The 15,509-nt window shown below is 38.2% G+C and overlaps 1 protein-coding gene across 3 annotated transcripts in view; it reads left to right on the top strand.

Annotated features, from left to right (window-relative positions):
* Positions 1 to 13,074, top strand: part of LOC114656170 (anterior gradient protein 3-like) — a 270,125-nt gene extending 257,051 nt beyond the window's left edge. For all 3 annotated transcript variants that reach the window (XM_051930539.1, XM_051930538.1, XM_028807608.2), the window contains 2 exons: positions 6,476 to 6,559; positions 12,649 to 13,074. In XM_051930539.1, the coding sequence (XP_051786499.1) occupies positions 6,476 to 6,559; positions 12,649 to 12,698 (134 nt within the window). In that variant the 3' untranslated portion in view covers positions 12,699 to 13,074. The remainder of the gene's footprint in view (positions 1 to 6,475; positions 6,560 to 12,648) is intronic.
* Positions 13,075 to 15,509: the final 2,435 nt, after the last annotated feature.

Raw genomic sequence — 15,509 nt, 5'->3', positions numbered from 1 at the left:
ATGGCCTATGTTTGTGTTTTGCATTTCTATCACATTTTAGATCAGAGTTTTACTAAATAATTTCTGTTTCTTTAACACCTTAGTAATGGGCATGCAATCTAAATGGTTTTTGGTTTTATTGTTGTTGTTAGGTGCCGTCAAGTCAGTTCCAACTCAAAGTGACCCTTTGTACAACAAAAAGAAACATTGTCCAATACTGAGCCATCCTTACCATTTCGTTCATGTTTGAACCCATTGTTCCAGCCACTGTGTCAATCCACCATGTGCAGGACCTTCCTCTCTTCTGCTTTTCTTCTACTTTACCGAATATGATGTCCTTTTCCAGAGATTGCTCCCTCCTGACAATGTGTCCAAAGAATGTGAGGCGTAGTTTTGCCATCCTTGCCTCTAACGAGCATTCTGGTTGCACTTCCTCCAATACAGATGTTTGTTCTTTTGGCTTTTCATGGTATGTTCAACATTCTTTGCCAGCACCATAAATCAAAAGCGTCAATTTTTCATCAATCATCCTTATTCATCATCAAGCTTTCCCACCCATACAAGGCGATTGAAAATATTATTGCTTGTTAACCAGGCACACTTTAGTAATTAAAGATATATCTTTGCGGTTTAACATTTTGGAGAGGTCATTCACAGCAGATTTTCCCAGTGCAGTATATCGTCTGATTTCCTGACTGCTGCTTCCATGGACATTGATTGTGGATCCAAGTAGAATCAAATTGTTCACAACTTCAACCTGTTCTCTGTCTATTGTAATGTTGCATGCTGACCCAGTTGGGAGGAATTTTGTTTTCTTTATGTTTAGATATAATCCATATTGCAGACTGTGGTTTTTGATCTTCATCAGTAGATGCTTCAAGTCCTCTTTGTTTTCAGCATGCAAGGTTATATCATTTGCATATCCCAGGTTGTTGATCAGTCTTCCTCCAACCCTGATGCCACCCATTTCTTTGTATAGTCCAGTTTCTCAGATGATTTGCTCAGCATACAAATTGAATAGGTATGGTAAAAGAATATAACTTTGACATACACCCAACTTTAAACCATTCAGTATTCCCTTGTTCTGTCCAAACCACTACCTCTTGGTTCACATACAGGTTCCACATGAGGATGATTAGATGTTTTGGGATTACCATTCTTCTCAAAGTTATCCATAATTTGCTGTGATCCACACGGTCAAATTCCTTTGCATAGTTGATGAAGCACAGGTAGACATCCTTCCGGTATTTTCTGCTTTCAGCCAAGATCCATCTCATGTTAGTAATGATATCTCTCGTTCCACATCCTTTTCTGAATCCTGCTTGCAACTCTAGTAGCTCTCTGTCAATGTACTGCTCCGGTCACCTTTGAATTATCTTCAGCAGGATTTTGCTTGCATGAGATATCAGTGCTATTGTTCTGTAATTCCCATATTCTATTGGATCACCGTTCTTTGGAATGGGCATAAATATTGATCTTTTCCAATTGGTAGGCCAGGTAGCTGTTTTCCAGATTTCTTGGCATAGATGAATGAGCACTTCCACAGATGTATCCATTTGGTGAAACATTTCAGTTGATATTCCATCAGTTCCTGGAGCCTTGTTTTTTGCCAATGCCTTCAGCGCAGCTTCAACTTCCTCCTTCAGTACCATCTCTCCTAGAATGGATGAACATCATCCAGTATTTTCTGGTACGGTGACTCTGTGTACTCCCTCCATTTTCTTTTAATTCCTTCTGCATCATTTAATATTTTGCCTGCAGAATCCCTCAGTGTTGCAACTCAAGGCTTGAATTTCTTCCTCACCTTTTTCAGCTTGAGAAATGTCCACCGTGTTGTTCCTTTCTGGTTTTCCAACTCCAGGGGCCTCATGTACTGTATAAACAGTGTGTAAGCACGAAAATGTTGCTTATGCCCATTTCCACACTCACATCGCGATGTATAAAAACTAAACTTAGTGTAAAGCCACACACATTCTCACGCCAGGTCAAATCACTGCGTACACACGTTTTCGGCTCAGTTTTGCAAACTAGCGGCACCCAGCGTTAAAACAGTGCCACTGTTCCTGTGTGGTTTCCCTTTATTTTTAGATTCACATCCCTGACATAGCTTTATTAAATACACTGAAATTAACCGCATATTGTTTTTTAGTTTAAGGCATCTGATTGTAATCAACCTGTAACAATATAATGATGCACAGAATGGCCAAACTATTCCAAATGCCATCGCTGCTTTAGTGTTATTACTCTCAGTGCACCACTCAGAGTACTTTAACCCACTGTATCTGAGTGGGGAATCACAGCTCTACAGCAACTGATCAGAAAGCTCTACAGCAGATTGTTTCAAGAGCAGAGAAAATTTTCGGGATTTAGCTTCTAGCACACGCTGCCTCAGCCATGCACACAGTTTCTTTGAACTTCTCCCATACAGCTAACACTTCAGAGCTTTTCCTGTAGGGACCTCGCTGTTCAGAAACAGTTTCATCCCAAGAGCTCTAAACACACTCAATTAATTCATCAGGTGCTCCCAGGTAGAACTGTTTGAACTTATAAGTAAGATAATAAGTAGCTCAATGTAAACTTGCACAACCTGAGCCACTTATGCTTTCATATTGTATATTTTTCATTGTTTTTTATCATATTATTATTATTTTATCATTTTATAGAAAAATAAGTTTATGGAGGATTTGCATATTGAATATCATTTACCATACAATAACAATAAAGGAATTCAATTCAGTTCAACAGAAGAGAGCAGTGTACTTACATATGATTACAACTGTCTTCTAAGTCAATTTAGATCCAAGCGCTATCATCTTGGAGCTCTTGATAATCATTTTTTAGATGAAATGCAGTAAAGTATGTATATTACATTATACAGATACATTTTTAACTTCATTTAAATAATGTATACTGTTAATAATTAAACATGCGTATATGGTGGACAGCAGTAGCGATGAACTGGTGCCCTGTTCAGGGATTGTTCCTGCCTCACACTGTATGCTTGCTGGGATTGGTGCGACCCTGAATGGATAGATGGATGGAATAATTAAACATGTACAACAAAGATATTTCAATGTTCCTTAAATGTCTTGAAGAATCATCATTCTAACCTTGGTGGCTTGACATTTAACAAAAAGAACGTATTGTGTGGATACTTGGAGAAAGAAAAGGAAGGACAGGAATTGGGGGTTAGTATGTTTGAAAGAGACAGTACTGCTGCAATAAATTATTTCATCGCAGGTTGTGCACAGCGCAGCAAGCATTTTGTGGGAGGTAGGAACAATCTCTGGACGGGGCACCAGCTCAACGCTACCATTGTACCACTGTGCCCCCCTTGTGTAATACACGCTTTAATTCCTATTATCATAAGAATGATATCAAGTATACATCTTAGCATTTCATTTGTTCAGAGAGATGTAATATCATGAATATAATGTATGCTGTGTCCTGACAGTGTAAGAGAAAGCCCGTTTAAGAAGCACATAGTGAGTACATAGAAGAACATATAGAATACGAAGCATTTAACGTGCTACTTTTAAGATGAAGCTTATGATGCTCTATTTTAATGATAAAATAAACAACATGGTTAAAGTAGAAATTTCTAGCTTTTTTTCCCACTGTGTTTGTTTTTTTTTCTCTGTACCTTAATAAGTTTCCATATGACACTCTGACAGTGGGCTACACTCACCTTTTCACGGTGACTGATATCTGACCACTTCTTTTTTATTTTGGGCACAGTGCGATTTTTTGAACTTGAACTTTCGATCAGCTTCCTTTTGTTGTTTATACAACTGCTTAAACCAACAAATAGTACGTTTTTCATTGCCTCCACTTGGCATTCGCTGAAACTCTTCTTTTTTCCCTGTGCTTTGGCCATTGTCTTTTCATAGAATGCTGTACTAAAGGGAAATTTATATTGATTTGCATATTCAAAGAGGTGTAATTCTGGGAGAAGTCGGAGTGGGGCGGCAGATGTGCACGAGCGTTACATTTCACGTTGACTGGGATTTATGTAGCAGAAGTGTGTGGAAGTTGCCTTACACATGGTTTTCTGCATCTGAATTTTTTGTGTGTACGCACATTTCAACTTTTGCACATACGCCATGCTTTAGTGTGAATTCTATGCATGGCGTTATGCATCAATTCCTCAGGTCTTTGCATATTTCATTGTAATATCTTGCTTTGTCTTCTCTAGCTGCTCTTTGAAATTTTCTGTTCAGCTCCTCCACTTCCTCAATCCTTCCTTCCTTTTGCTTTGCCTTTTCTACATTCAAGAGCAATTCTGCAGGGTCCCTTCTGACATCCTCTTTGGTGTTCTCTTCCTTTCTTGTCTTCTTAGTCATATTTTCCTTTCTTCATGTATAATATTCCTGATGTCGTTCAGCAGTTTGTCTGGCATTCAATCATTTGTGTTCAATACAACAAATCTATTTTGGAGACGGTCTCTCAATGCAGGTGGTATATGTTCAAGATCATACTTTGGCTGTTGTGGCATTTCTTTCATTTTCTTCAATTTCAGGTTGGACTTGCATATGAGCAGTTGCTGGTCTGTTCCATAGTCGGCTCCCAGTCTTGTTCTCACTTCCAAAATTGAACTTCTCCATCTTCTGCTTACGCAGATGTAATCAATTTGGTTTCTGTGTATCCCATCCGGTGAGATCTATGTGTACAGTCTGCAGCAATGTTGATGGAAAAAAGTGTTTGCAATGAATAAGTTGTTGGTTTTACAAAACTTGGTCACACATCATTCCTATCTCCAAGGCCGTATTTCCTTCTTCCTTGTCTCCCACTTTTGCATTCTGATCACCAATGATAATGAGTGCAATGTCATTCCTCTTTGTTCCCTCGCTCCCAGAGTAGTAGATCGTATGATTGTCCATTGAAAATGATAGAAGGGAGTCCATCAAAGCTCAATGATGCCGAGGATGTCGATATTGATGTGTTCCATTTCATTTTTGACAATTCCCAATTTGCCCACATTCATGCTTGTCACATTCCAAGTCCTGATTATTAATGGGTGTTTGTAGCTGTTTCTTTTCATTTTGAGTTGTGCCACATTAGCAAATGATGCTCCTGAAGTATCAGGTTTTACTTCATTCACGTCACTTTAGTCGACTCTACTTTGACGAGGCAGCTCTTCCCCAGTCAAATGGAGTGCATTCAGACCCGGGGGGGAGGGGGCTCATCTTCCAGCACTATATCAGACAGTATTTTGTTGTTATGCATGGGTTTTCCAGGGCTAGTTTTTCAGAAGTGGATTGTTGCATCCTCCTTCCTAGTCTGTTCTTAGTCTGGAAGCTCCGCTAGAACCTTTCCACCATGGGTGACCAAACTAGTATTACAAATACAGGTGGCATAGCTTTCAGCATCACAGCCACGCACAAACCACCACAGTACGACAAACTGATAGAAGAGTGGTGATTTGTTTTTATGCTAAGCGTAAATTCTAGTGTATACATTATTGTCTTAACTAAGATAACCCCTGAATAGTGTTAGTGTCAACAAAAGTACAGACGTAGCAATTCTGTATTTACTTGATTAGTTTGCACTCAATAATAACTTAAGGCAATACACCGACCCACTGTACTGCATTGACTGACTAAACACATTATTCTTTCTGCTCTTAACACTCCTAACTAATCAGCATTTCTTGTATTAATGTATCCGTCAGTTTTAAGAGGATACTTGTTAGAATTTCTAAATTTGCGTTCCTATTTGTTCAGCAGTTTCCATAGTGTTTTAAATTAAAACAGTAACATCTTCTGTTGGAAGGACAAAGAACATATACTGTAAGTGCTATCACCAGCTCTGGATTTTAAATGCTTGCTTCCATCTTTGTAATTATGTTTGTACAAAGGCTACAGGGGGTGTTATTTTCTGTTTATTGTTGCACTTTGTTTGACTCGGTCTGTTTATGCCTCTGTCTGTTTTAGCCTTCCTGGCATTAATGTAGATTAATGTAATGTAGAGGTAGATTACTTTATACAGCAGTGTAAGCAAAATCATTAAAGATGGACCTGGAGAGAATTCAGAGGACAGAAATGTGGAAAATGGAATTTAATGTATGTAAATGTAAAGTTTTACACATAGGAAGTAAGAATATGAAGACATGCACAACAAATAAAGTATGCTTTATGTGAACGACGTGCCCAGAGCTAGACAGGGTTTAGCTGTGATTAAGATTGCCAATATGAATTAATTACATAGCCAGCAATGCTGAGGATACGCTTAACTTGCTCAGTGTACCTGAGAAACTTCACTTGGAGCTCTGTGGTTAGTTTTGGTCTCTGTATGTCAAGAGGAAGAGACAAACAGACCTAGACACAGTTGAGAAAAGTGATAATAGGCTAATTCCAAGAAATGTTTGGTATTTCTCGTTTTTATTCTTATTAGAAATGTCTGAAATTTCATACAGATGTCGTTTTGTTAGTTCTATCACACTGAATTGCAGGTAGTAAAACTGAAATAACTTAATATTCTTTTTTCTTTTTCTTAGATCCTTCTTTAACAGTTCGGAATGACCTTGTAGGGAAGCATCCAATATATAAATACACTTACACTAATGAAGATATACTACTAAGTAAGTATTGGTTTTAAAGAGATATAATTTATATCAGTGTTGTACAAAAAATGTTGTCAGGTAATACATCACTTTAAGAGGCAGTAAATGAAAGTCATTAGATCATTAGAACATTCTAGATGAGAACAGGCCATTCAGTCCAACAAAGCTCGCCAGTCCTATCCACTTATTTCTTCCAAAAAAACATCAAGTCGAGTTTTGAAAGTCCCCAACGTCTTACTGTCTACCACACAACTTGGTAGCTTATTCCAAGTGTCTATTGTTCTTTGTGTAAAGAAAAACTTCCTAAATTGTGTGTGAAATTTACCTGTTCTTGATGAACTAATTTTAAAATAACAGTCTTGATCCACTGTACTAATTCTCGTCATAATTTTAAACACTTCAATCATGTCACCTCTTAATCTTCTTTTGCTTAAACTGTAAAGGCTCAGCTCTTTTAAATCTTTCCTCATCATTCATCCCCTGTAGCCCTGGAATCAGCCTAGTTGCTCTTCTCTGGACCTTTTCTAGCGCTGCTATGTCCTTTTTGTAGCCTGGAGACCAAAACTGCACACAATACTCAAGATGAGGCCTAACCAGTGCATTATAAAGGTTGAGCGTAACCTCCTAAGAAAGTGAAAACAACATTTTGCTTTCAGGACTGCAGTTGTGCTTTTTGAGTCAATCAATAAATGACAAATGGAATACTGAAGTCCTCTAAGCCCGATGAGCTTGGACACTCACATAGGATGTATCATTTCTATGTCTGCATCTTCCTTTTGATTGTAACAATGCTTTTCTTTTGACTTCCCATAATCCTAATTGTATAAACTTTACTAAGGGGATATTAATCATCTATTCATTTTTGGAACCTTGAGCTCAACCTTCAGTTCATGGACCTTCAGAGCTTAACCTAAGTAGCATACATCTGGCACTGGGCAGCTATCAACCATATTATGCAACATTGCAGTGATGATCCAGGCCACAGGCTGGCACAAGTGAGTCTGGTACATGATGAAAGTCATATTTTCAAGGCTTTTATTTTAGGTTTTTGTTTTTCCAATTCACCATTGAGGGGTCCTGATTAATTTATATCATATTTCTAGTGGTGATTTTGCCTGTGAAAGGTCTAGTTGCTAATTACCAAATTATCTGGGACATGAAGAAGAAAGTCAGGGACACTTGCTTCTGCACGGACTGCTAAAGAGAGCTGGTTAGAGGCACATTGTAAATTTGATGGAATTCATCTGTCACCACCAAGCAGATGCTGGGAACAGAGAGCTGCTGCTGTGGCTACCTTAAGAGACGTAATTCCCTACAAAACAAAACAACAACACAAGGACAGAAAACATATTATGGGTATGTAATCAAAGCAGTACAAAGGAACATCATAAAATACCAAGATTCCTCACTGGAACTTTAACTTGCAGAGTAATCAACAATGGCAATTTTCATGCACAAGTTTTCAAGTTTATGGTTCTCGTAACTTAGGATTCCAAGACAATGATAACAACAACATTTATTTATACAGCACATTTTCATACAAATGGTGTAATTCAAAGTGCTTCACAAGATGAAGAAAGATAAGTGCATATGAAACACAAGTAAGATTATTCTTTTTTACTTAGTATTGACTAAAGTAAAGTCAGATGGCCAGGAGGACAGACAAACCAGAAAAAGAACAGCAGAGAATAGTAGAGATTAGTACAGATTGTAGAACCTTGATTAAAATGATCATTCAATGCACATATAGTTTAACAGGGATACACTAAAATGGAGCTATGAGAAAGCCATGTTAAAATAATGGGGTTTTAGCAGTTTTTTAAAGTGCTCCACTGTATTAGCCTGGCAAATTTCTGTTGATAAACAATTCAAGATTTTAGGTGCATAACAGATGAAGGCCGCCTCACCACTTCTTTTAAGTTTAGCTCTTGGGATTATAAGCAGACGCTCAATCGAGGACCTAAGGTTACGACATGGAGTGCAAGGGGACAGGCTTTCCAGAATATAGGACAGAGCAAGATTATTTAAGGCTTTGTAAACCATTAGCAGTATTTTAAAGTCAATTCTGAATGGCACGGGTAACCGACAAAGATCATAGATGGAAAAGAGCACAACTACAAGTTTATCAGGCTATCTGACATCACTAGTAAGGACTGAATGGATCATTTCAACAATTAGGTAATATTAGTGAATACTTACAGATCAAGAATTAAACATGACATCAGCATAAAGATAACAAAAAACTACATCACCCACAAGAGCACAGAAGATACACCACACTGTTCTCAGTATTTCTGCTGCAATGACTTTCATGGATTGGCTTCAGAGAATATTGATGGGCTTTCTGTGTTTTTACTTGCTAGAATGGATTGGGCTTTGCACTTATGTTCTGTTCACTGAAATAAGTTGATGGGGTACACTACATGAGAACATATGGTCAGCAGCAGTGTGATGGACATTTCATGGTTTTGAGTCCCAACAAAACTCATACATATTCTTGCCCCATTTATTGCACTAGTGCCATTTAATTTATTTTTGCATACCTTATTAGAAGAGGTTTATGTTCATAATTCTCTCAGCACTACAAGTCTGGCAAACTCCCTTTTATTGGAGATGCAATTTCAGGGTCACTGGCTAACCCAGAACACATTAGCCAGAATTTGTTGGCCTAAAGCTGAATCCCTAAGTTTGGGTGACCCACAGACCCCAGCAGAACTACCAACAAGAACTACAACTTCCATGCAGCGTTGCCTGTATCCAAACAGGAGATACCTAAGGCACTGAGGGAATACATCACCCCAGGAGGCAGCCTTCCATTACACTGGCCACCCAATCAGGGAAGGAAATACTAACAATCCTGGCCAGATTCCTATTTATCCACGTCTTCTATCACAATAAGGTAGACCCAAAAATTCCCAGAATTGTTGAAAAACTTTATTATACAACTTAAAGCAATTCCATTGTATTCACTGTCAAAATACACCCTTTGAGACGTTATACCCTTGTCCCAGCACTTCTTCCATTCCTGGAAACATTTCGTGACACAGCGTTTTTTTTTTCCTGGATTTCTAACATGGTAGCAAATTGTATGCCCTTCGGTCTCACATTTAATTTTGGGAACAAAAAAGTCACAATGAGCAAGATCTAGAAAATTTGGGAGGTGTAAAGCAACAACTACATTGTTTTGATCAAAAACTCTTTGACTTGTAAGGCGGTGTGCGCACTTGTGCTGTCATTGTGCAAAATGAAGTTTCAAGTGCAACGCTGCTCCACACTTTTTGTTTTTTTTTTTGCCGTCACAGCAGTTTAGTGTAACTTTTCTGGATAACAGTCTGCTCACCCAGAAACACTTTATTAACAAGTCCGATAATGTTAAAAAATACAATCATTACTCCGTGCATTTACATTCACACACACAATTGAATTAAGGTGGATAACCCACAGTTACATGTGCAAGTAATCTTCTGTAGTTCTACTTTGGCAAAATGATCTAACGTCATTAAACTGCACAAAAAAAAGAGTTAAACGTCATCGGCAGCTGTGAATCAGGAAATAAGCATTAATGCCTGTGATTATTTTATTTTGTTTTATAAATACTAGGGGGCTGTGCCCCCTGCTCACTTCGCTTGCCAGCCCCCATGCAGGCCCTACGCGCTAGTCACTTCCCGGATCTGCTACTTGCGTATAGAATTTAAACAGATTATTTTCATGGGAACTGTTACATATGCATAATAGAACTAACTATTTTACATTACAGCGAGTAATTAACCATAGTAAAAAATATAACTTAATTAAAAGAAAATTATGTTTCATGTCCATAAATTCGATCTCTTTTTGCTCTTTTCACCAAGTAATAATTTCCGTTTGTTAGCGCTGTGATCTTTACTATCAGTTTTTTGAGACTTTCAAATTTTAGTACTTTCATAATCTCTAACCTGCTTTACATGTGTATCGCACCAACGTTTTTTGAATCTCTTTATGACATTCTACTTTGTCTTCTACTCTTTGTCTTTTATTTCCGACCCCTCTTGGACCTGCTAGGTTTTCAATTCCACTTGGTCCGGGCTGATTATTACTTTCCTTATTTTCCAACACTTTTGGGCCTCTTTTCGATGCACTGCCCTTTCTTCTTTTTCGCGTAGTCGTTGACGTATCATCTAATAATAATAATTCATTACATTTATATAGTACTTTACTCAGTACTCAAAGAGCTATCCACACAGGGAGGAACCGGGAAGCGAACCCACAATCTTCCACAGTCTCCTTACTACAAAGCAGCAGCACTACCACTGTGCCACCTGTAAGGATCTAGAACGTATAAAATTATTGTCCAGATAAGAACCACATCGAAGGAAACGAATAGATTGTATGTCTTATATTAAAATGAGGAAAATGTAAAAATTTATAAGAGCTCAGAGCACAAGAACTGTGTCTGACAAAAGCATTCACATGAATGAGAGGTGAGTAGACCGTGGGAGTGGTTGTAAATGGTTGAGAGGAGGGTGGGATTTGTCAAAATCTCTTGGCAAAAAGTCTCATCTCACGGGACTTAAGATTATCTCTCTGAAAAGTCTCGTCTCAGGATTTCCTTTTATAATAGAAAGATGTTTAGTCAAATTGATGAATTTTTTATTGGTGTCTGTTACCAGATTGCATGTAGCACACTCTTTTCTGCTTGGAGTACATGTGCTTCTTGCCTTACACCCAGTGACGCTGAAATAATAATGAATGAGAGAAGTGTTGCATTAGGTCACTTGTTACTTTAAAAAGTAATTGGACTACTTGACGCACATTTCTTTTAAAGTGTCACCCTACTGCTCTTTAGATTGTGTTGCTGAGTTTAGCACTGTACGTTCAGCTCATCAACATACAATTAGTGATTTCGGAATTATTGAGACAGGTTATTTCAGCCAGGAGAAGGAGTAATGCGATCGCCTGAACATTTGCATCTGGAAATGTATTTTGCGGACCCTTCCATACAAGGCTAATGAAAGCATGTGCAAAGCAATAACTGTACATGCACAGGCTGACAGAGTGAGTGCAACGGACATTTTCAGACTACAAAGTCCTAAACAATCCTAATCCTGCCCAGAGGGGGCTGGCCGGTCTCATGGCCTGGAACCCCTACAGATTTTATTTTTTCTCTCCAGCCGTCTGGAGTTTTTTTTTTTTTTGTTTTTTCTGTCCTCCCTGGCCATCGGACCTTACTCTTATTCTATTTAATTAGTATTGTCTTATTCTAATTCTAACTTTGTCTTTTATTTCTCTTTTCTTCATTATGTAAAGCACTTTGAGCTACATTATTTGTATGAAAATGTGCTATATAAATAAATGTTGTTGTTGTTGTTGTAAACAGTAACCCAGTTATGGGTTCACATGGCCACATAATCAGATTATTCACAGAGAAATCTACCTCTGCTAATCAGGTTTCACAGAGGCCGATAACTCAGTTTCTCTAATCGGAATAAGAGTTTACATGGCATTTTAGAAGTCAGGTTGCTGTAATTAATCAGGTTATTGAAGGACATGTAAACGCTCTAATTGTCTTGACGCTCGACACAACTTGACATTCTTTTTCGCCTTATAGGAAAAAAATCACAGAAGCCACCTGCAGTCTTGTTGAATAAATGTCAGAAATACGCACCTCGACCAATTAGCACAAATGCCATCTGGCAGGCAGAATAACAAGAATGTATGATTCCTAGCGGCATAGCCGATCACTCCCATGCAATTGACCAATTATAGAAATGTTTGGGTCCCCCCTTGTATATAAATTATATACACTCATAGTATTTCTAGTAGCCTGTGAAGCAGTGAATGGTAACGTTTGTCTAGCAATGACTATATTTTAAAAAAACAAACAAACAACTGGTGCTCCATCCAAGGTTGATTCCTGCCTGGTGCTCTGTGCAGCCAGGGTAGACTCCTGTCCTCGGTGTCCCTGTATTGGATTAAGAAGATTTGAAACTTGGTATATTTAACAAAAGATCCTGAAGGTGAAACTGAATTTTGCTTTGCTATCAGTATTTATTTTGTTTGATTTAAGTTTGTAGACATGTTCAGTTTGAAAGTTCTAATGTATTTTACGATCTCATTTTTTCTTCTAGTACTGGAAAATATGCAGAATGCAAGAACAATGCTCTACACAGAGCTATAAAAGGCTAACAGCCTAAAGTCCAACCACACAACCTTCTTTTATTTCCTTTGCGCCTAATTTCTACATTCAACACTCTGTGCCTGCACTCAGTGAAGTACGTTATGCGAAAAGAAGTTGTATTGTATATGATCAATAAATAACTATTTAAACTGTTTGTGTGGAAAGGGTTTTCTTTTTGTTATCTTCCATTGTAACAGCAGTAGCTGATTTTGTGTAGAGATGTCACCTGATGGGGAATTCATGTTTTTATATCAGGTAATAATAAATTATATTTGATTCAATCTTTGTGTGTGTGTGTGTGTGTGTGCACATTGTGCCCATTCCCCTGACTGTGTGTGATTACAACTGGTAATAAACTCTTATCATCAGTAGTTCAGATCCACTTGGTGTTTGAAGTTTACTGTATTAAATAACAAATTTACTATTTTTTGGTTCATTACAGCATTAATTATATTACATGAAACTTTACATTGTGTGACAGACGACTGGGGACCTTGACCCACAGGGACGCCTGGAGAGCAAAAGGACCGGGAGAGAGGCAATACCTTCCCTGAGACACGAGAGGGCAGACCCCCTGGTTTGCATCAGGGCCAGGGGACTGGAGCTTGGAAGCTCAATCCTGTTGGGGAGTGTGGCCACCACCAGGGGGCGCTTGGACAATCCCGGAGCCTTGGACTGCAGCACTTCCGCCACACCAGGAGGTGCTGCAGGAAAATCATCAGGGTGCATTTTAAAAGGGGTCTCCTCAGTCCATTCAAGGAGCCGGAATCAGGTGGCAGAGGGCAGAGCTTGCGGGAGACGAGTGGAGGCGGCAAAGGAAAAGAGAAGAAAGGAAAAGAAAGGACTGAGAGTTTGGGCTGTTTGTGGTGCTTTGTGCACTGTGCTGTGTGCAGGAAGAAAAATGAAAGCGTGTGTTTTGGGACATTCTGAGTCTGTCTCTGCGTGTGTTATGAGCGTCTTTCACAATTGTTATGTTGTTTATTTTATCATTTTACGCAAAGGTTTACTTTTAAGGAGCAAATATATGATGTTTGCATATAAAAGCAATGTTTTTATGATTAAGTTTACAAACTGAAAGTAATAGTTATTTGTTAAATGTGGTGCTGATTCTTTTCAATTCAATCATGCAGTTGCTTAAATAAGGGGTCACCTACAAAAATCTCCACCTGGCCTCTGAATTCTGATAAATATGTGAAACACTGTTTCAGTTCAGTATATCTGGACATATTGTACTTAGGCAAAGGATCTCTAAGAATTCTATTAACAGTTGGAGACATCAGATATCTAATGGGACTCTGAAAGTGCAAGCAGAAACAAATGAACATTGTCAGCGTGAACCTCTGAGCCACTATGTCACTGATACTTTAGTTCAATCGGACTCAAAGGTATAATTGGTAAGAAGAAAGATGGCATCCTAACTTGTTTGGCTTAATTAACAGTTATCACTTGGCAAAACCCTGGGCCACAGAAGGAAACAATGATCTTCAACATAAAATAAGCACACATTCTTCTGTAATAAAAAAGGAGAAAAACCTACTGTTCTGAGAGACATATTGTTTTGTCTTGGTAGAGGAATATATTACTCTACTTTCCCCTTTTGTATTATTAATATGTAGCCTTTGTCAGAACGCCTCAAATCTCACAGACTTACCACTGTTTATAAGGTATTATAGTATATAACTTCTTCCCACCTTCCCTTCTACATCTATAACGTCAGACAATTAGGTGTAGTAAAAGACAAGCAGGAGTTTAGTTACAATTTAAACAATGTACTATTGATAATATTGATAAATAATAACAATATGCAAAGTACATTTGAATATTGGCAACCATACAACCTGATTAAACGGTGATGTGTAGTTTCAGGTGGCACACAGACTTGTTAGTTACTTAAAAATGTCTCAAGTTAAGGCATCATTTGTGGTCAGCTTGCCGCATGTCTGTTCAATATGGCTGCCGAGCTGTACTCTCCATTGTGTTGTCCTTTCAGTTCATCAGTTTGGTAAGAGATGCTCCTTCATCAGATGTTAGTAAGAGAGAGAGAGTGAGGTTAAGCAAGCACATTTTATAGATATTTTCTGACCAGCCCCTACAGCCAATAGGGTGTCATCATACTTAAAGGCTTCTGACACAAGCCAATTCCAAACAGCCAAACTTCAGACCAATGGGGAAATAGAACATCTTAACACCTACCCTCCAAATCATATGTTAAGGTAAAGCCTGACAGTTAGGCAGCCTGGCATTGTGTGGGAGTTGAGAGACTTCAGAGAAACATTCGCCAAACTTGTTTCAGGCACTTCCCCCCAACTCTGTTGTAAAATTCAAAGAGACTCGGTCGTAAAGGGGGGTAAAGATGAATGCTTCTCACTAATGTAACACTAAATCACATTGCTTTGCCTAACATACAAATAAAGATATACAAAATATTTATCAAGTTATATGCAAAATCTTACATCACAACACATATTATCTGTGTAAAAAAGGCGGTTGTGATATGACAATGACAATGTGCATCTTCATTAAACAATAGAATAATAAGAATGTGAGCAAAGGTGTTCTTATGGGAAATATGTTAGTGAAGCAGAAGTAAAAACTGCCAAAAACTAATGTGAGTTTAGAAAAATAATATTAACTAAGCTAAGCTATAAGTGATGTAATTAGCTTTGATTTGTACTGTTCGAACTACACGTCATATTTTATTTTTTTCTGAACCTCTCTTAATATCTCCTGCCAAAGCCAATGGGAAAAATGGAAAGAAATGACTTAAGTACACACTGTAAAGTGAACTGTGGTCAGGTTCTTTGGTATAAA

The sequence above is a fragment of the Erpetoichthys calabaricus genome, chromosome 8 (genome assembly GCF_900747795.2).
Source record: "Erpetoichthys calabaricus chromosome 8, fErpCal1.3, whole genome shotgun sequence".
Taxonomy (NCBI): domain Eukaryota; kingdom Metazoa; phylum Chordata; class Cladistia; order Polypteriformes; family Polypteridae; genus Erpetoichthys; species Erpetoichthys calabaricus.
Note: the sequence above shows the minus strand (reverse complement) of the source record. Positions and strands in the feature narration are given on the sequence as shown.